Source organism: Macaca thibetana, chromosome 2 (genome assembly GCF_024542745.1).
Source record: "Macaca thibetana thibetana isolate TM-01 chromosome 2, ASM2454274v1, whole genome shotgun sequence".
Taxonomy (NCBI): domain Eukaryota; kingdom Metazoa; phylum Chordata; class Mammalia; order Primates; family Cercopithecidae; genus Macaca; species Macaca thibetana.
The window spans coordinates 63986927-64005389 of record NC_065579.1 but is presented as its reverse complement, the minus strand read 5'-3'; the positions used below and the strand labels follow the sequence as shown (position 1 = coordinate 64005389).

The 18463-nt window shown below is 37.6% G+C and overlaps 1 protein-coding gene across 2 annotated transcripts; it reads left to right on the top strand.

Annotated features, from left to right (window-relative positions):
- The first annotated feature begins 5037 nt into the window (after nt 1–5037).
- Nucleotides 5038–12483, top strand: SPTSSB (serine palmitoyltransferase small subunit B). 2 transcript variants are annotated; one of them, XM_050779934.1, is made up of 3 exons: nt 5038–5078; nt 5795–5851; nt 10925–12483. In XM_050779934.1, exon 3 carries the CDS (start codon nt 10957–10959, stop codon nt 11185–11187), a length of 231 nt encoding a protein of 76 aa, XP_050635891.1. In that variant the 5' UTR covers nt 5038–5078; nt 5795–5851; nt 10925–10956; the 3' UTR covers nt 11188–12483. The 2 variants fall into 2 exon arrangements, with proteins under 2 accessions (XP_050635891.1, XP_050635892.1); XM_050779935.1 differs by lacking the exons at nt 5038–5078; nt 5795–5851 and adding an exon at nt 9762–9840.
- The last annotated feature ends 5980 nt before the right edge of the window (nt 12484–18463 follow it).

The following is an 18463-nucleotide window of genomic DNA, read 5'->3' as shown; positions in this document are numbered from 1 at the left end:
CATTCGGAAGCTATATATTTTCCCTTTTCCTTCTTTAGATAACAACAAAGTTTCTTTTCTTCTTGAATAACATAGTTATAAAGAAGCTCATCCTAAGAAATAACATTGTAGCTAAACCTTGACCTAGAAGCCATACTCTCCCTTCCAGTATTGCCAGAAATAAACAGGGATCCTTGTCCTGTTTCTATGTTAGGAAGTGAAAGGACATCAGGAGCAAGACAAGATAGACCATTCTCTTGTTACAAATTTCTCTTCCTACTCCTAGTATCTACTCAGCATCAATGTATGTGGCACTCTTTTTATTTTCTAAATATGTATCTTCTTTTTGATAGCCACACAATATTGAGATTAATCTAATCTGAATTTAGTATTTTCTATATTATCATGAGAATTTTTGTTAAAGTCAAATTCCGAATTTTCTTTCCCAGCCAGAAGTTTCTCATTCATAAATTCCTCTGTAATCTATTAGAAGATGACCAAAAAAAGGACTGCCTTGAAATTGCAGTTACTCAACACATGTCATGTTGCACAATGACTTCAATTGATAGTTGGACTAGAAATACATGTTTTGTTGTTGTTGTTGTTGTTGTTGTTTTGCTTTTGTTAGTGTTAATACAAATGGAAGGCAATAAAATTGGTGCAGGCCAGGCCTGGTGGCTGACACCTGTAATCCCATCACTATGGGAAGTCAAGGTGGAAAGATTGCTTGAAGCCAGGAGTCCGAGACCAGCTTGGGCAACAAAGTACAAACTGGCCGCTACAAAACTGGTTTTTAAGGATTAGCCAGGCGTGATGGCATGCGCCAATAGTCCCAGCTACTTGGGAGGCTGAGGCAGGAGGATATCTTGAGCCCCGGAGTTCAAGGTTGCAATGACTGTGATCATGCCACTGCACTCCAGCCTAAGTGACAGAGCGAGACCTTGTCTCAATAAATAAATACATAAATAAAATAAGGTGAGTTCAGGTAGCCACAAAACACTCTGTTCTTGTATATAACACAAAACACTGTATCAACAAAAACTTGACTAAACTGTTAGAGAGACTTTTTCCTTCTAGTAAATGATTTCAGTAAACTTCCAAGTATAAGATTATAAAATTTAATTAGAGTAACTTTGCTGCCTAAACCAATAATGTGCTTTGACTTACAATTGTTTGTTTCTTACTCTCTAGAGGGTCTATAAAATTATCCAACTAATGAATGTGCAGAGAAAGTTCCTTAATTGCCCTGTAGTTGTTCAATTTTCTTCCCTAGCTTTGATTCATCATAAACTTTTAAGTTGTTTTTTTCAGCTTTCTCTAAAAACTTGGACTCCAAATCCTCACCTCTAGTCTGACTTCTGGTATGCACTCTGCTGTCAACATGAGGAATTGGTTGCCAAAGGAAGGCTGGGGAGTATTCTAAGATGAAAAGGAAATTCTCCCCTAAAAGTTTAAACAAGGATCGAATTTATAGTGGGGCACAGAAAACATTGGGGTCACCCACATAGAATGTAGAGCAAAATATCTGGAAACTGAGCAGCCAATAAAATGTGTTTATGTCTAATTCTTACACAGAAGCAATATGGGGTTTTGGCATTAATCAGATGAACTTAAACCACATTCATGTCTCTGATACAATAAGAAATTGCATGTCTTTGTATCTCTGTGAATCTAATTGTGCTCACATGAAGATGCAGCTTGTGATTAGGCCCCCGAGATAAGAGCCATCACATTGGTTGTGCAGTGCACAGCCCACACAATAGTGTGCGGTGGCCCTGCCCAAAAAAAATTGGACCATTTGTTTAGAGGTTCCAATACCTTTCAACTAGTGGCTTGCAATCATGGCTACATACACGTGTGTATTTATTTATTTATTTTAAGGTACTAGGCAATTCAATTAGCGAACATAAATAAGGGGTAGTTTTTTCCCCATCAAATATACAAATCACTCCATTGTTGAAGTAACTGTTATATTCCACAAAGACTCTTTGAGTCTATAATTTCATGAAAACTTACAAGTGGTTTAAAATTTTACCCATCCACAAGTAATGACAAGACACTGCAGTTGCTGTGAATATTACTATTACATCTAAAGAGCTAAAACCCATTCCACCTCTCCTTACTACATCACTCAAACAGGCTTAGAGACAATTATCAATTATCCTAGTTTTACACATGGAGAAACTGTGACACAAGAAGATTTTGGAATTTACCCAAAGACACAAATAAAATAAATAAATAGAAAGAGAGGAAAAGAGCTGCAATAGAATTCAAGTCTTCAAGTGTCCAGGTGTTCCCATCCTGGAATTTTTCCCATTAGAACCACTTTTCTACCTACCAATCTTAAATTATTACTCACCTAGAGTAAGCACTTCTAAGAGCTATTTTAATAGGATTTAAAACTAATTCATAAGTCTTTCTTATTCACCTGCAAAGTCCATTAACTTTTAGCATTATAAGAAAGTTAAAAAGCACTTGTTATACATTTTTTAAAAATTTAGCACCAGAACCCTTCTATGCTTCAAAAAATAAAAAAAATAAAAACAGATTGCAGTGAATTATCACAAAACAATCTGTCTAAAACTCACTGCCTGAAAGCAGACAATGAGAATTCAGAAGCACCTTTTATGATCCCCACATTGTGCTGTGGAAATATTAAGTAAGTTTGAGTGGGCTTCCTGCCCTCAACCAACTTACAACTGAATCCGTCAGTCAGCCAACAGGCCAGCTCACCAACCAGGCACTGGGGATAAAAAGATGAATGCCGTACATTCCCAGTACCCAAAGCCCTCATAGTCTTGTGGGGAAACAGACTGTGCATAACTAAAAATGTTGCTACAATGGTAACACATAAAAGAAAGTAATAATATTTTCCTTTGCAAGAGAGGGGTCTTCTGAGAATGTTTCAAAGAAGAAAGGACATAGAAGATATGCCTTAAAATAACTTCTTTAAGTAATAGCTTAAAATAGGAGTTTATCTAGCAGAGAAGGGGCACAAGAAAACTTCAAGAAAAGAAAAGAGCATGAATGAAAACATAGAAGCTTTAGAATGAATGGCATTTAGCAGGAGAGTTGAGAGATTTAACTGGAGAGGTGAAGAAATGAAACTGTGAAGGGCCTTAAACGAAGACTTTATTTCATAGGAAATGGAGAGCCATTGAAGGCTTTCAAGAAGAGAAATGAATCTGTTAAGTTTGGACGGTTAATTCTAGCAGCAGTTTAGAAGATTATAAGGTAAAAAAGAGACAAGTAGTTAGGCTATTTCATTAGTGCAAGCAACAGATGGAGAGAGTCCACAGCACTATCCAACAAAATATTCTGCAATGTTGAAAATATTCTATATCTCTGCTCTCCAATATGGTAGTCACTAGCCATATGTGGCTATTAAACACTAGACATTTAAATTGTCATGTGTGACTAGTGGCTGCCATATTGGGCAGTATAGAGACATCTTAGAGAAGCTAACACTTAAGCCTTAAAGTAGGATTTTTCCAACTGCAGGTTGCAATTAGTAGGTTAAGAAATCAATGTAGTAAATCACAATCAGGATGTTTTTAATGAAAGAAGAGAATAACAAAATAAGGTAGAATTAACTAGAATAGAAAAGAATAAATATAATGAAACAGAATAGAATAAAAAATATCAGCATGCCCTGCAAAGTATTCTTTTGAGAGATGTTCGTTTCAGTTATACGACTCTCTCTCTCTCTCTCTCTCTCTGTGTGTGTGTGTGTGTGTGTGTGTACACCATGGATCACAATGTAAGATGTATTTTTCCTCTCTGTTGTGTTTAACATATTTTAAAAACCAGTGTCTTATACAAGGATATTACTCATCTATGTACATAGTGGGAAAAGTTTTCCAGATAGGAAATAAAACATCAGCAAAGTTCACTGGAGTTTAGAATAGGGATAAATCTGGACCTTAGAAGGTTTTCCTAATTAATCTTTTCTCTTTTGGATAGACTTCATTGTTTAGGCAGTTGTAGATTTACAGCAAAATCAAGAAGACAATACAGGGAGTTCCCATATACTCTACATCCAGTGTCCCCTTTAAAATCTTACATTACTGTAACATATTCATTATAATTAATGAACCAATATTGATACATTACTATTAACTAAAGTTCTTACTTTACTCATGTGTCCTTAGTTATTACTTAATGTCCCTTTTCAGGGACATTTAATGTTTCAGGATTCTATCTGGGATATCACATTACAATTAGTCATAATGCCTCCTTTAGCCTCCTTCGGCTATAACAATTTTTCACATTTTGCTTGTTTTTGATGACCTTGGGGGTTTTGGGGAGTACTGGTCGGGTATCTTGTAGAATGCCCCTCTATTGCAATTTGTCTGATACCTTTATTTAGGTATCAGACATTAGGCTTTAGGTATTAGATTAGGCTGGAGCTATGGGTTACTACGAAGAAGACTACAGAGGTCAAGTGTCTTTTTTGACTTCATATCATGAAGACCTATTATCAACATGATTAATAATGATCAATGTTGGCCTTGATCATCTGCCTGAAGCAGGGCTTATCAGTTTTCTCCACTGTAAAGTTACTCATTTTTATCCCCCTTTCCATACTGTGTTCTTTGGAAGGAAATCGCTGTATTCCTAATTTTTTAAATAAATGAATTACTTAGTTAAAGCAAGGCTTGTACTTGAGTAAGTCATATTAAGCTGTTTCCAAAGAAAGCTACTGTGAGTACAGAAAGAGTCTCTTTTTAGATACAGCATCTCTGTCTCTGAAACTGGCAGGACGCTTTTATCACTTCTCAGATTTTCAGGTTCCAAATATGAAGCACAAAAAAAAAAAAAAAAAAAAAAAAAAATGAAGCTGAGTGATTGATGTAGAGTTCCAAAGTGAGTTGAGAAGGAGTTAACCCAAAAATCAACTTTAGGCCCTTCAGACTATTTAGTCCCTTATTCTGATATTCTAGAAGTAAATTTAAACCAAAATGTACTAAGTCTATTTTCCCCAGGAGAATAGCTACCTTTAGAATAAGAAATTCCTTAATGAGAAAATCCAATAACTTGGGGTATTTTTTTTTTGGCAGGGGAGGGCTACGGATCACATCTTCTGCAATATTTCCAAGGTAAATGCCACTGTACCAAATCACCTGCTACACCTCTTTCATTGCAGTTACCTGACTTCCTACCAGTGCTGTTCCCCAAAACAGAAAACGACAACGAAGAGCTCCCTGAGCAAGCCCAGCCAATACTTTTCCTGCAAGCTCCCCTCAACAGTGTTCACATCCCATGACTCATACAGCAATGTTCATGTTACCACATGTGTTTTTTTTCTTAATTGTTACATTTATTCACTTTCTTCTGCATCCAAGCCAGAACAAAGTACTGCCCCTGCATAATATGAGTCATAAGTCTCAAATCTTCTCCCTCTCTGTCTGAAAGAGGAGGTATAACTTTTATCTCCTTCTCTACTGCACACAAATCTAATGAGAGGAAAATCATCACCCATTGATAAAAGAGTAGCAACAATCAGAAATAAGAAATAATCATTTTCTCTGCATTCCCAGCTATGAAATAACCTTTTAGTGGACTTCCAACACAGAAACATTCAGTCTACAGCAAGTATTATCACAGTCTCAGCGTGTCAGAGTCAAACTGTACCCAGGCCACTGTATCCCTGCCTGAAGACACATCACAGTCTGCCTAGGAGTGCCACTTTTGAATACACAATCTCATGAAAGATCTAAGAACATTTTTAAAGTCATCAAGTTTAGAGGAAGCTTAAAAAAAAAAAAAAAAAGAATAAACTACTCTCTCCTTCTTCTTTTCCATATATCGAAAGTCATCTTTTCAAAAGCACATAACTGAAAACAGGAGATGCATGGTGTGCCTGAATAAAGTAAGCATTTCAAGTTATTGGTTTAGCTTTGCTGAGATGTAGCGCTAGGTCTCTAAGGAAGTGGATAGATTAAGATCACATTTCATTGTGAAAATTTAGAACTTTAAAATGTTTGCTGTCATCTAGTTCTAGGTTATCTCTGGATAATTAATTTCACGGTATTTCTGTCATCTTATTTCCTCAAATGCAGCCTCTTTTTCTAGCTTTCTTCTTAGCATTTTTCCATGTCCTTTACTCCCACTTAGTGCTCATTCCTGGGCCCTTGATCACTGCATGTTTGTTACATGGTCCAGTTTGCTGCTTCCTGGAAGACCATCTCCTGCCTGTAATACCTCTGAGAATAAAGTCTTTCCAAAGCCATTAATATTCAGAAGGAGCCACATAGTAGTACTCAAAATGTATTCATTCAATGAATGAATGATTTCTCCTAACCACATTACTCATCAAATTGTCTAAAGTGGTTTTTTTCCTTTTAATCTTGTATATAGTCCCATAGGAGATAAGAAAGTTGACTCACAGAAGGTAGAAATATATTACCTAAGCAAATCTAGAACCTAAAAATAGGGTGCATTCTAACAATAGATTGTAGCAGATGGTTCACCAATAATAACCAACTCTCGCTCTTCTCACCTTCACATAATAAGAAATGACACACAAACTGTCTTTAAAATTGCTTATCATCAATAAGGGGAAAATGAATCAAAGAAAAGGAGACAATCAGTGCTTTCAAGAGACACTTCACATGTCAGTTCTAGCTACTTAGAGGGCTGAGATTGTGGAAACTGGCAAAAAAAATTTTTTTAATCTTAACCGCTTAAATGGTTAGCAGTGCAAAAGTATATTTAAAACAGCCAGATTTAAAGTCATTGCAGATTTAGGGTATTTGTGATCAAGATCTTACCATGTATCCACTGTTGGTGTTATACAGGTTGGTGTGCTTTTTATCTGCTGTTTCTTTTATTCAGTGATTGATTGTTTGATTTTTAGCAGTTTAAAACAATAGACATTAATTATCTTGAAGTTTCTATGGCTCAGGAATCTGGATACAGATTAGCTGGGTGCCTCTGGCTCAGGGTCTTTCTCAAGGCCATCATTAAGGTGTTGGCTAGGGCTACCCAAGCAAGGAATTCTAATTTTAATAGAGAACGCAATAGCCAGGAAATTAATCAATGCATTTCAAAAAAAAAAAATTAGAGTGTTTTGTTTTGTTTTGTTTTTGCCAGGATCTCACTAGGTTTCTCAGGCTGGACTTGAAGTCCTAGGACAAAGGGATCCTTCCCCCGGCCTCAGCCTCTCTAGTACCTGAGACTATTGTCCTGCCCCACCAGGCCTAGCTTAATTAGTGCAGTTTGTTTGTTTGTTTGTTTGTTTGTTTGTTTGTTGAGACAGAATTTTTGCCCAGGCTGGAGTGCAATGGCGAGATCTCGACTCACTGCAGCCTTTGCCTCCCAGGTTCAAGTGAGTCTCCTGCCTCAGCCTCCCCAGCAACTGGGATTACAGGTGCCCACCACCATGCTCAGCTAATTTTTTGTATTTTTAGTAGAGACAGGGTTTCGCCATGTAAGCCAGGCTGGTCTCAAACTCCAGAACTCAGGTGATCCGCCTGCCTTGGCCTCCCAAAGTTTTGGGATTACAGGCGTGAGCCACCGAGCCCGGCAATTAGTGCAGTTGTAAAAGCCACAACAAGGCCAGGTGCAGTGGCTTATGCCTGTAATCCCAGCACTTTGAGAGGCAGAGGCGGGCAGATCACCTGAGGTCAGGAGTTCGAGACCAGCCTGGCCAACATGGTGAAACCCTATCTCTACTAAAAATACAAAAAAAAAAAAAAAAAAAAAATTAGCTAGGCATGATGGCGCATGCCTGTAATCCCAACTACTCAGGAGGCTGAGGCAGGAGAATCTCTTGAACCTGGGAGGTAGAAGTTGTAGTGAGCGAAGATTATGCCACTACATTCTAGCCTAAGTGACAGAGTGAGACTCTGTCTCAAAAACAAATAAATAAATTAATTAATTAATTAAATAATAAAAATCCATGACATATAGACAAAAGTTAATAATATTTCTAAATAAGCAATATTATCTCATTTGTAAAAATGAAGAGTATTAAGAATATTTTAAACAAGTTCTCATTACACTGTTCATTCCAAAACAGTAATGCCCAAGGGAAGAGTAGAGGTACAGATTTTCTGAAATAATTGGGCTCCAAAGTCATTTCAACTCTACTCCAGAATGCAGCGTTATCACATGAACTTAACCCCTCCTCCTCTCAAACCCACCACAGCATTGCCCTAACTCAGAGGTTGAAGATAAAACAGTTAACCTATCCAACTAGCCCCTATAGCTCCTGCCCTCACTCTGGCCATTCCCACCTCTTCAGTGTCATCACACTCCCTGCTCCCTCGGTGGCCCCTCGAAACCAACCTACGTCTTCCCACCAACAACCTTTGCACATACTGTTCCCTCTGTCTTGGCTGTTCTCCCCACTCACTGCCTATTCTATCTATTTGACTCATAATGATCCCTCGGACCTTATCTCAAAAGTTTCTTCCTCAGAGCTGTGCTTAGGTTTCCCACAGCCCCTTATACACGGTATTTTTCCTTTAGGGCACTTAAAGCCTGTATAAAAGAAGGCTTTCCACAGAGTCAGCCTTTTGCCCTTCCATCCCTTCTGCTGTGTGATGTACATAGCATTCTTAGAAGCAGAGATGGAGCATTGTCCTCACCTGACACCAAAACTGCTGGGCCCTTGATCTTGAACTTCCACCCTGCAGAACTGGGAAATAAATCTCTATTATCTATAAATTTCCCAGTCTAGGGTATTTTGTAATAACAGCACAAACAGACTAAGACACTCTCCTTCTGTCATTCATTTCCTCCAAGACCTAACCCTATTGACTTTTGCTGTTTCTGTGAAGCCAGAGCTGGGGGAAAGAACATTGGAGGTAACTTCTCACTGAAGTCCACCTACCAACTTAAATTTCATAATTTAAATTATTGAGGTAATTTAAATCAAATTATTTAGTTTTTACTCTGGCTTCTAGGAAAGACGGGAGGCTGACTTTTCATTCCATAAGAAAGTCAGAATGCTTCAGTTTTGTATTATCTATTTGTCTGGATTATCTTAGCCATTATTACAGATAATTGTGACCTGGTCACACAGGGGCTTTCCATTTTAAGTTTTTGTGAAAATGATGCTTGTCAAAATGGATCACTTCTTATGAGAGCCAAGCTGTATGAAAATCAACAATAGCTAACTGTATTCTACTTACGTTGATACTATGAGTGCTCTATAATTATTTTTTTAAGTTGGTTACCTGTTATTCATTCATCCACTCATTCCTTCAGCAAATACTTACTGATGACCATCTTTGTGCCATGCATTGTCCTAGCGTCCAGTATACAAAGATCAATGAGGGTTTCCCCATAGCCTAAGGAGTCCACAGTCTTATAGAACAAATGCATCTTGCTTATACTCAAAAGAAAAAAGAGACATTTTCAGATCAGAAGATAGAAATTATCTTTAAAAATCCTCACTGTGCTTTGAATAGTAAAAGTTATCAAAGTGAACTTTGATGATGCGACACCATCTTATTCTTAGGAGTAAGCAAAAGAGGCACAAAGATGAGCCTGTATTTTCAGAGACACCCACCACTATGCCTATGAAAGTCTGCAATATCTCCCAGGAAGGCTTTTTTTTTTTTTTTTTTTTTTTTTCCTCTCCTTGAGACAGAGTCTCCCTCTGTCTCCCAGGCGGGAGTGCAGTGGCACAATCTCAGCTCACTGCAATCTCCGCCTCCCGGGCTCGAGTCATCCTCCCACATCAGCGCCCCCACTCCCCCTCCCCCTAGTAGCTGGGATTACAGGCGCAAGCCACTACACTCAGCTAATTTTTGTATTTTTTTAGTAGATATGGGGTTTTGCCATGTAGCCTCAAACTCTTGGCCTCAAGTGACCTTCCCACCTCAGCCTCCCAAAGTGCTAGGATTACAGGTATGAACCACTGCGCCCAGCCCCCAGGAAGCTTTCTAAGAAATGACTTCTTTCAGGGAAGTTTTACTTGTGGTTGTAACTGTGGTCCTATCTGAAGACTAATGAAACACTAACGAGGTTTTTATAAGTTCTTTACTACAAAACCAAATGACCACCCAAAGGTACGCTTAGGGCTTCCCATTTGTTTTGGGGACCCCTAAGACCACCCACATGTCCAGTGATTCACCAGAAGGACTTGTGGGAGTCAACATATATTTATCCACAGAGTATCTATTCATGAGCGCATCAGAAGCATGTACATGAATTTCTCCAGATTCTGGAGCATTATCCACCTAAGAGTTCCTTTCTCTACCAGCAAAAACTGCAGTAATGTATGTACAGCTTCTGCCTGGGGAGACCGATTAGAAAGAAATTCAGCATCCAAAGTTTATATTGGGGCTGGTCATGTGGGCACACTTTGCTTGGCAATTAAAAATTCCAGACTACCAGAATACAGTAGATATTCACTATAAATTGTATTGCTTGTACGGATTAGGCACAGTGAATCTTCCTTATCTGTTAGGAAATGGAGAGAACATTCCAAAGGCCACGTTCTCAGATGCCAGTCAAGGACTAAATTTGCAAGCATGCCCTTCTTAAGAGTAGTAGCCTTGGGCTTGCTATATTATTTCTTCTCTGCACACCGTGTTTTAAATCTTCTGTTAGAATATATGCTGTAGGAAATAGAAAAGTTAACTTTTATTTCTCTTTGTATACATGGCTCAGGAAAATGAGGCTAACCTCAATTTTTAGGTACTGTTATCATGAAAGTTATTTCTAACAATTATCATGTTTAGATAGATATTACCGTTACTAATAGTATTATTGCTGCCAATTTTAGTAGTAATTATTAGTAGTGGTGACAATACTATTAATTTTTATAGTTAATATAGTATATATTATTTTACAGAATATTCATATGTTAGTAATATATTCACTGATCTTTAACAAATCTTTGAAAGATTTTAACATGCTGAGATCATGAAAATTTAAAGAGATTCTTTGTTTGGTTCCTTGTCCTCTAATATGTTACATTTTTTAACAGGACAAACTTACTGCAACTTGAAGGAGCCAACCATGGATTTGAGGCGCGTGAAGGAATATTTCTCCTGGCTTTACTATCAATACCAAATCATTAGCTGCTGTGCTGTTTTAGAGCCCTGGGAGCGATCTATGTTTAACACCATCTTACTAACCATTATTGCTATGGTGGTATACACTGCCTATGTCTTTATTCCAATCCACATTCGCCTGGCTTGGGAATTTTTCTCAAAAATATGTGGATATCACAGTACCATTTCTAATTGATCTTGTTCACGTTCAGTGAAATGGCATTGCATATTTATATATTGCTTACAACTTATTGATTTAGGTAACTATTGTGTCTTCCTTCACTATCTGACCTGAAAAGCACTCTCTTCTCTATGCACTCTTATATTCTGCCTTTCTGCCTGGAGTTTGAAGTAGATGTCTCTTTAGTTTCTTTTGCACATGCTACATTGTGCATCAGACCATAGATAATACAGTGACTTTACCTCACAAATCAAATTCTCTCAACACAAATCTATGAATTTAGTTTATTTAAAATCAGAACAATTTCCTACAAAATTTTTTTTGGAAAATAAGCTCATAACAGACCTACCAGAATCATACTTAAAGTCCTCCCTTGACACTTATTCTATACTGAAGGGTAAATTTTTAAAATTCTTTTTAGGCTACTGTCAGAAGTATCCTATCTTTGTTTATGATGTATAAAAAGATGTGAAGAAATTATATGGAACCCCTAAGTCTTATTTTCTAGTAAACTGATGATACTGGAAATTCTTTTACTTCAAATACAAAAGAATAAGCTGGAGGCAATTATTTCCTTTCATACACAGTTCATGAATTGTTTTAAATGCTTCTTAAAGCCTGGCTTTATAACCGTTTAAAATCAACAATGTTGATTTTAGATAACCAAGTAAGTATTATAATACAAAATAATTTTAAGTGTAGGAAACTAAAGTATAATCGAAGTAAATTCAGATATTGTGATTTGTGGTATTGCCTTGCCTTGCATAATGCTGGAGGGAAAAGAGAAAGGAAATTGTTTTCTTTTTGTGCTTTTATTCAGCGGAGGGGAAAAAAGCATGTATTGGGCCACAGGAAGAAAAGCTAATAAGTAGGCTGGAAGTAATATTCTACCAGCAGGAACTCAACAGCTCCAGTTAAGTGCTTTGATATAGTGGCTCTTTTGCAGAGCCAAAACAAGATTTACTAAATTTCCTTCAAAGTGTTTATCTTTAAAACAAATACAAGGTTTTAATTATACTGCTGAAGTGAATGTGAATGCCAAAGACTAAGTTTTACAGTTTTGCTTTCCTCCCAATAAATATTAATGTATGTAATTCTAGAGGGTAAAAATGTAAATAGGTTTGAACAATATTTGCACCCTTGTTTGTGTTATGAAAAAATTTTTTCCAAGGCGAGCTGGAGAGAAAGATGTTTGGCATGCCAAATTAACTTGCATGTTTGTTAAAAAAACAAACACATGTTTTGAAGAGAAACCAGATCTGAACATGTATTTGTTGAGTTTTGCAAAATAAAATTAATTTTATAAGTAAATATCTACTTCCAGATTTACTTTTTTTTTTCATATTGCACTAAATATCTAGACGGTACATTGCATATTTCTCCCTAGCATATCATTTCTTACTAATCCAATGTGGTAACGGGTCTTAAAATGGTAACAAAAACCTAACATTTATCAAGGGACTTCTCCATGCTGGACACATTTTCCATGTTGGAGTAGGTGCAAAGATCTCCTACTTACAGGTAAAGAGCCTGAAACTTGAAAAGGTTACATTTCTTATTCAAGGTGGATTAGCTACCAGTAGCATAGCAAGGATGCAAATCCAGGTCAGGACCACACCAGGCCCTGCAAATATTTTGTACACGAAAGCCCAGGGGAGGACAAAATGAACAAATGAAAGTTGATGGGATGAGTGTCACCAACGTTTGAAAGTATAACTCCATCAAATAAAAAGAAGAGCATTAGGAGACAGCCAAGGTTGGAGGAATGATAAGCCGAGGTCCTAGCTGTCACTTTTTTTGCTGTACCTAGGATGCTGTGTTCACCCATTTCTATGCTTCCAAAGCCCACGTGCCTATTTTGAAAGATTGCTTTCACTTCTAAATATTTAAGAGAATTCTCAGTTAAGCATGAACTTGGATGCATTCCCAGTTCATAATGATTCAACACCCTTATATACATGGACCCCTGCTAAGCACTCTTGGAATTCAATCACAAAGATACGGCATTGACCTTCTCAAAAAATCCTCCGTCTAAAAATAAGAGAGTTAAACATGAATAGACACAGCAAAGCTTAATAAAAGATTATTGCACAACACCACCCCAGGATGTCACTTCGAAGGTGTTTCTTATGAGCGGTCAAAATAATAATACAGCGTCCAAAAAACATAATCAAAAATAGTTTGGGGAAAAAAAAACCTATCAGCGTGTAGTGGGAAAGAAGAGTAAGCATTACTTTCCCTGCCTGCTAAGTTTATTTTCCAGACATGGCAGAGACATTGTTTACCTTGACCACAGTTTGCCTAGATTAGAAACACTTTTCGTGTGTCTTTCCTTTGCTTCCATTACTTAGATATTTCAATGATGTGTACAGAACTTTAAAAACAAGAAAGGCCAAAGGTTCCATGGTCCCAGTGAACTTGCATTTGTCACTCACCAAACGAGAAATTGTAAAATGTTCTTTCCCTGGCATTGGCCAAGTCAACAATTACTTTTATCTGCTTGTGCAACAAAAAACACAAAATGTCAACATATCAGGCAGTTTAAATATCAAGATAGGACTAACCAATCTTCATTAAGTTGTTTGCGGGAAAAAAAAATCACTCATCCGCATTTTCTGTTTTTTTCTTCTTCCATCACAAATATATTTAGATCCTCTTACTGGAGTGATCCCCAGTAAGATTTGTCCTTATTTCTGAATCTGCTGATACAGAGCTTAGCAAACTCCCACCCAAGAGGACATTATGTAGCTCCTTCTACCCTGTGACCACACAAAAACAAAGAAGCTCAGTGTTTGTATTGGGCCAACCTCAAGATGGACAGCTCCTGGCTATGGACCAAAAGAGTAACACTCATTCATTCATTCAATAAATTTATTAAAAGTCAACCATGTATTGATGGATAGATAGAAGGATAGAAAAATGAAAACATATGTGATGAAGAACATATAACAATAGAAACTAGATGCTAGGTATACAGGCATTCATTGCAAAATTCTGTTAACATTGTGTTTGAAGATTTTTACTTAAAAACATAGGGAATAAAATCCTACCATGTGCTAGTCTTTGGGCTTCGTACTAGAAAATGAGAATGAATGAGACAGAAGCAGAAACATCTCTGGATTTATTAATGATACTATCTGGTAGGCAAGATAACAACAACAACAAAAATTCAAGCAAGCAAAATATTTATGAATTGTGATAAAGTTAAAAAAAAAAAACACTAGTGTGCTAAAAAGACAGCGACAGGTGGCTGGGGATGATGAAGCCCTTGGGGCAAAGAGAACATAGTTCTTCCAGCTGCAGTAGAGCAGGATTCAAACTTCTCTAATTGAGGGACTGTAAGCAGGGGGATGATGTGGAAGGAATGTGATGTCATTTATACTGTAAGATGATGGCACTGGCTGTGGTGTAAGAGTGGATGGGACAGAGGCATGATTTACCACCATAACCTGTTTCAGACCATGATCCAAGTCCCCCATTCTTTCTGGAACCTCAAGATGGCATATAAGCATCTGTACCCACTTCGGGGTGTTGGGGTAATCATTCTATGATTCTTCTCCATGCACATTAATAAATTTGTCTGCCATTTCTCCTATTAATCTGCCTTTTGTCAGTTGATTTTTCAGTGAATCTTCAGAGGCCAAAGGGGACGTTTTCCCTTGGCCCTTACGCTGTCAAAATGTAAACCCCTGAAACCCTGCTTATCTCTCGCACCTTACCATGCAAATGCAATACCTTCCTCCCAGTCCGGAGTTATATTTACCTGGGCCAGAGAAGGTACCCGGCTTCAAAGAGGGAAAAGAGAAGTTCATCACCCACATAGCATATTCCGTACCTTTCAGGTGTTGGTTGCCTCAGAATTATGCAAGTGTTCCTTCTGAAGAGCACAGAGAACCACAGCACATGGTTTTTTGCACCACATATTCTCATAAAAACTCACTAAACGAATGGATTGATGAACAAATTAAGCCCTTTTACAACTCCAGAGTAGAGGCATTGAGTCATATTCCAGACATGATTTGTCACTAGCATTTTTATGAAGTCACTCACCTAAGGTGAGTTTTTAAACATCTGGTGAAGGTTTTGAGAGACCTTTCTCCCTCTCCTGTATTCTCCTACCCATTATTCCTTCTCTCCTGCTCCTATTTATTCTCACAGCAATCCCCACATGAGCATTTTTTTAAAAGGGAGGACTTTTTTTAAAAGTTCATTGATGCATCTGTAAAGATCTGCAACTGTTTTCTCCTCAAGTACTGGACCATTTGTTCTCAGCTCTGGTTGTACATTAGAATCGTCTGGGAGCTTTAAAAACTACCAATGCCTGGCCCTGACCAGAGAAACTAAATCGAAACCCCCAGAAGGGAGAGCCCAACATAGTAGTTTTAAAAACTCCCCAGATAATTCTAATACTTGGCCAAGATTGAGAACCACTTTAACAGACTTTTAGTGAATGCTGATTAAATCACTAAAATCCAGCATCAAGCTGGATGCTCCTCTGTACCCTCCCACTTGCCAGGCTTGTCGAACATGTCTATAATACGATTAAGGCACTACTCTTTCTCTAGATACGGTCTTGATCATAACAAACAGCGCTTCCTTACTGTTTTTCAGTAAAAGTACTCAACACTCCCATAGAAGCTTGAAGTGCTTAATAGTTAGCATCACGCTCCCTGCTACATTTTGTTCCACTTAATGATGTCTTCAATCATTTCATCATGCATCATTTAAAAGCAGTAAAATATCACAAATTATGCTTACAGGCATGAAGCTCTAAAGAACACTCAGTCTGCTGCTGATGAGCTTGGTGGAGCACTTTCATTTACAACCTGAGTACAAGATCGTGTCACAATAATTTGGTTAAGTCAGATAGATAGTACCATCAGCACCGCTGCGGAGCATGCAAATCTGTGCATTTCACAATAATATCACAATAGGGCACCTCATGGATGAATGAGTGTACCTTGCTTCCTTTTGTTTTTAATTACTTGCAGTTATATGTATTTATTTCAACAAACCTATTTGGACCCAGACTTGGCTCCAGAACGGGTGTGGGTTTTTTGTTGTTGTTGTTGTTGTTTGTTTGTTTGTTTAAGATTTAGGGGGTACATGTGCAGGTTGGTTACACGGACATGCGGATGTAATGAATATATCGCATAATGTGCTGAGGTTTGTGCTTGTATTGAACCCATCACCCAAACAGTGAACATAGTACCCAAACGGTAGTTTTTCAACCCTTGCCCTCCTCCCTCCTTCCCTTCTTTTGAAGTCTCCTGTGTCTATTGTTTCTCTCTTTATATCTGTGTATACCCCTTGTTTAGCTCCCACAGATAAGTGACAACATGTGGTATTTTATTTTCTGTTCCTGAATTAATTCGTTTAGGATAATGGCCTCCAACTGCATTCGTGTTACTGCAAAGGACATAATTTCATTACTTTTTATGGCTTTGTAGTATTTCATGGTGCATAGGTACCACATCTTCTTTATCCAGTCCACCATTGATGGGTATCTAGGTTGATTCTATAACTTTGTCATTGTGAATAGTGCTGCAATAAATACACAAGTACATGTGTCTTTTTGGTAGAATGATTCATTTTCCTTTGGGTACATACCCAGTAATGGGATTGCTGGATCAAATGGCAGTTTTATTTTTAGGTCTTTGAGAATACTCCAATCTGTATTCCACAGAGGCTGAACTAATTTACATTCCAACCAACAATGTGTAAACATTCTCTTTTCTCCTTATCCTGACCAACATCTGTCATTTTTTTGAGTTTTTAATAATAGCCATTCCAACTAGTGTGAGATGGTATCTTATTGTGTTTTAATCCACATTTCTCTGATGATTAGTGATGATGAGCATTTTTTCATATTTTTGTTGGTCACTTGTAGGTCTTCTTTTGAGAAATGTCTGTTCATGTCATTGCCCACTTGTTAATGGGTTTTTTTTTCTTGTTGAATTGTTTAAGTTCCTTAGAGATTCTATATATTAGACTTTTGTCAGGTGAATAGTTTGCAAATGTTTGTGGCAGAAAATTTTAGTTAGAAACTAAGATAAACAAGTGATATGGATAATGGAAAGATAATCACCCCTCAGAGAGTAGAATGACCCGAGTTCTTCTTGCTCTGCCTACCTGTGTGTGCCCTTGGACAAGGGACTTCACTTCTCTGGGATCCAGTTTCTCTGCTGTGAAAAGAATGACTCCTCTGGGAATAGCATATGTGTTTTTCTCTTATTGGTTCTTGTGATCACTGGCAGGGCCACCCTAGAAGGTCATGCTGTTAAGAACTTTGAAGCTATACCTGCTCATTAGAAAGAATGCCATTATGAACATATCAGTGTCTATCATGAGATCAGTATACCTGCTCATTGGAAAGAATGCCATTATGAACATGTCAGTGTCTATCATGAGATCAGTAGAAAGGAAGTGGACTTTAAGTTCTACTGGGTCAAAAATCATAGAATTACTTTCCTAACCCAGTGCAGTGGCTGGAAACCTGTGGACATAAAACGAAAACACCTACTTACAACACTGTAACAGGTAATCTTTGCAGCCACATAGAAATGTGTACACACATACTGGCAGCTTGTCTCTATATACTCAGGTACGCTTATTCTTCAACTTCAGTTCAAATTCTACCTCTTCTATTAGGCCAACTACATGCCATAACATTAAATAGCTAATATTTATAAGGCAGGTACTATGCATCTGCTCTTCTAAGCATTTTGCATATGTAATTAATTTAACTCTCACAGCAATCCTGTTAAGTAGATATCATTATCCTCATTCTACAGATAGGGAAAGCTGAGGCACAGATTGTTTAAGTGACTTGCTCAAGGTTACACAGTTAGTAAAGGAGCTGAGATTTGAACTGAGGCTGCAGACGTGACGTGTTTAACCACTGGACGAAATGGCACCTTCTACACGTCCACATAAACCATCACTATACCACACTTTTTTCTGCATTCTATCATTCACTGATTCTGTGTGATTATAGGACATCTATCAATGTAGTAAGCACTTTGAGATTTAGACAGAACATTATATAGGATGACCACAGATTCTGGTTTGCCTACCTAGTGCTTTTGGGTGGGGATGAGGAAATTCAGAGAAGTCTTTCTACATAAAGCGATGCCCGAGTTACATCTTAGAGGATGAACAGCAATTAGTCACAATAAAATTAGCAATTAAAATCAGTTTATTCTCTAATATAAACATTCTCCCTTGCCAATTGGTTATATAACTTGGACCTCTAAATATATCTTTCAGTAAATAGAGTTAGCCATCCCTC

Excerpts from the sequence above, each read along its gene's own strand:
- SPTSSB (XM_050779934.1), top strand. The coding sequence starts at position 10,957 with ATGGATTTGAGGCGCGTGAAGGAATATTTCTCCTGGCTTTACTATCAA.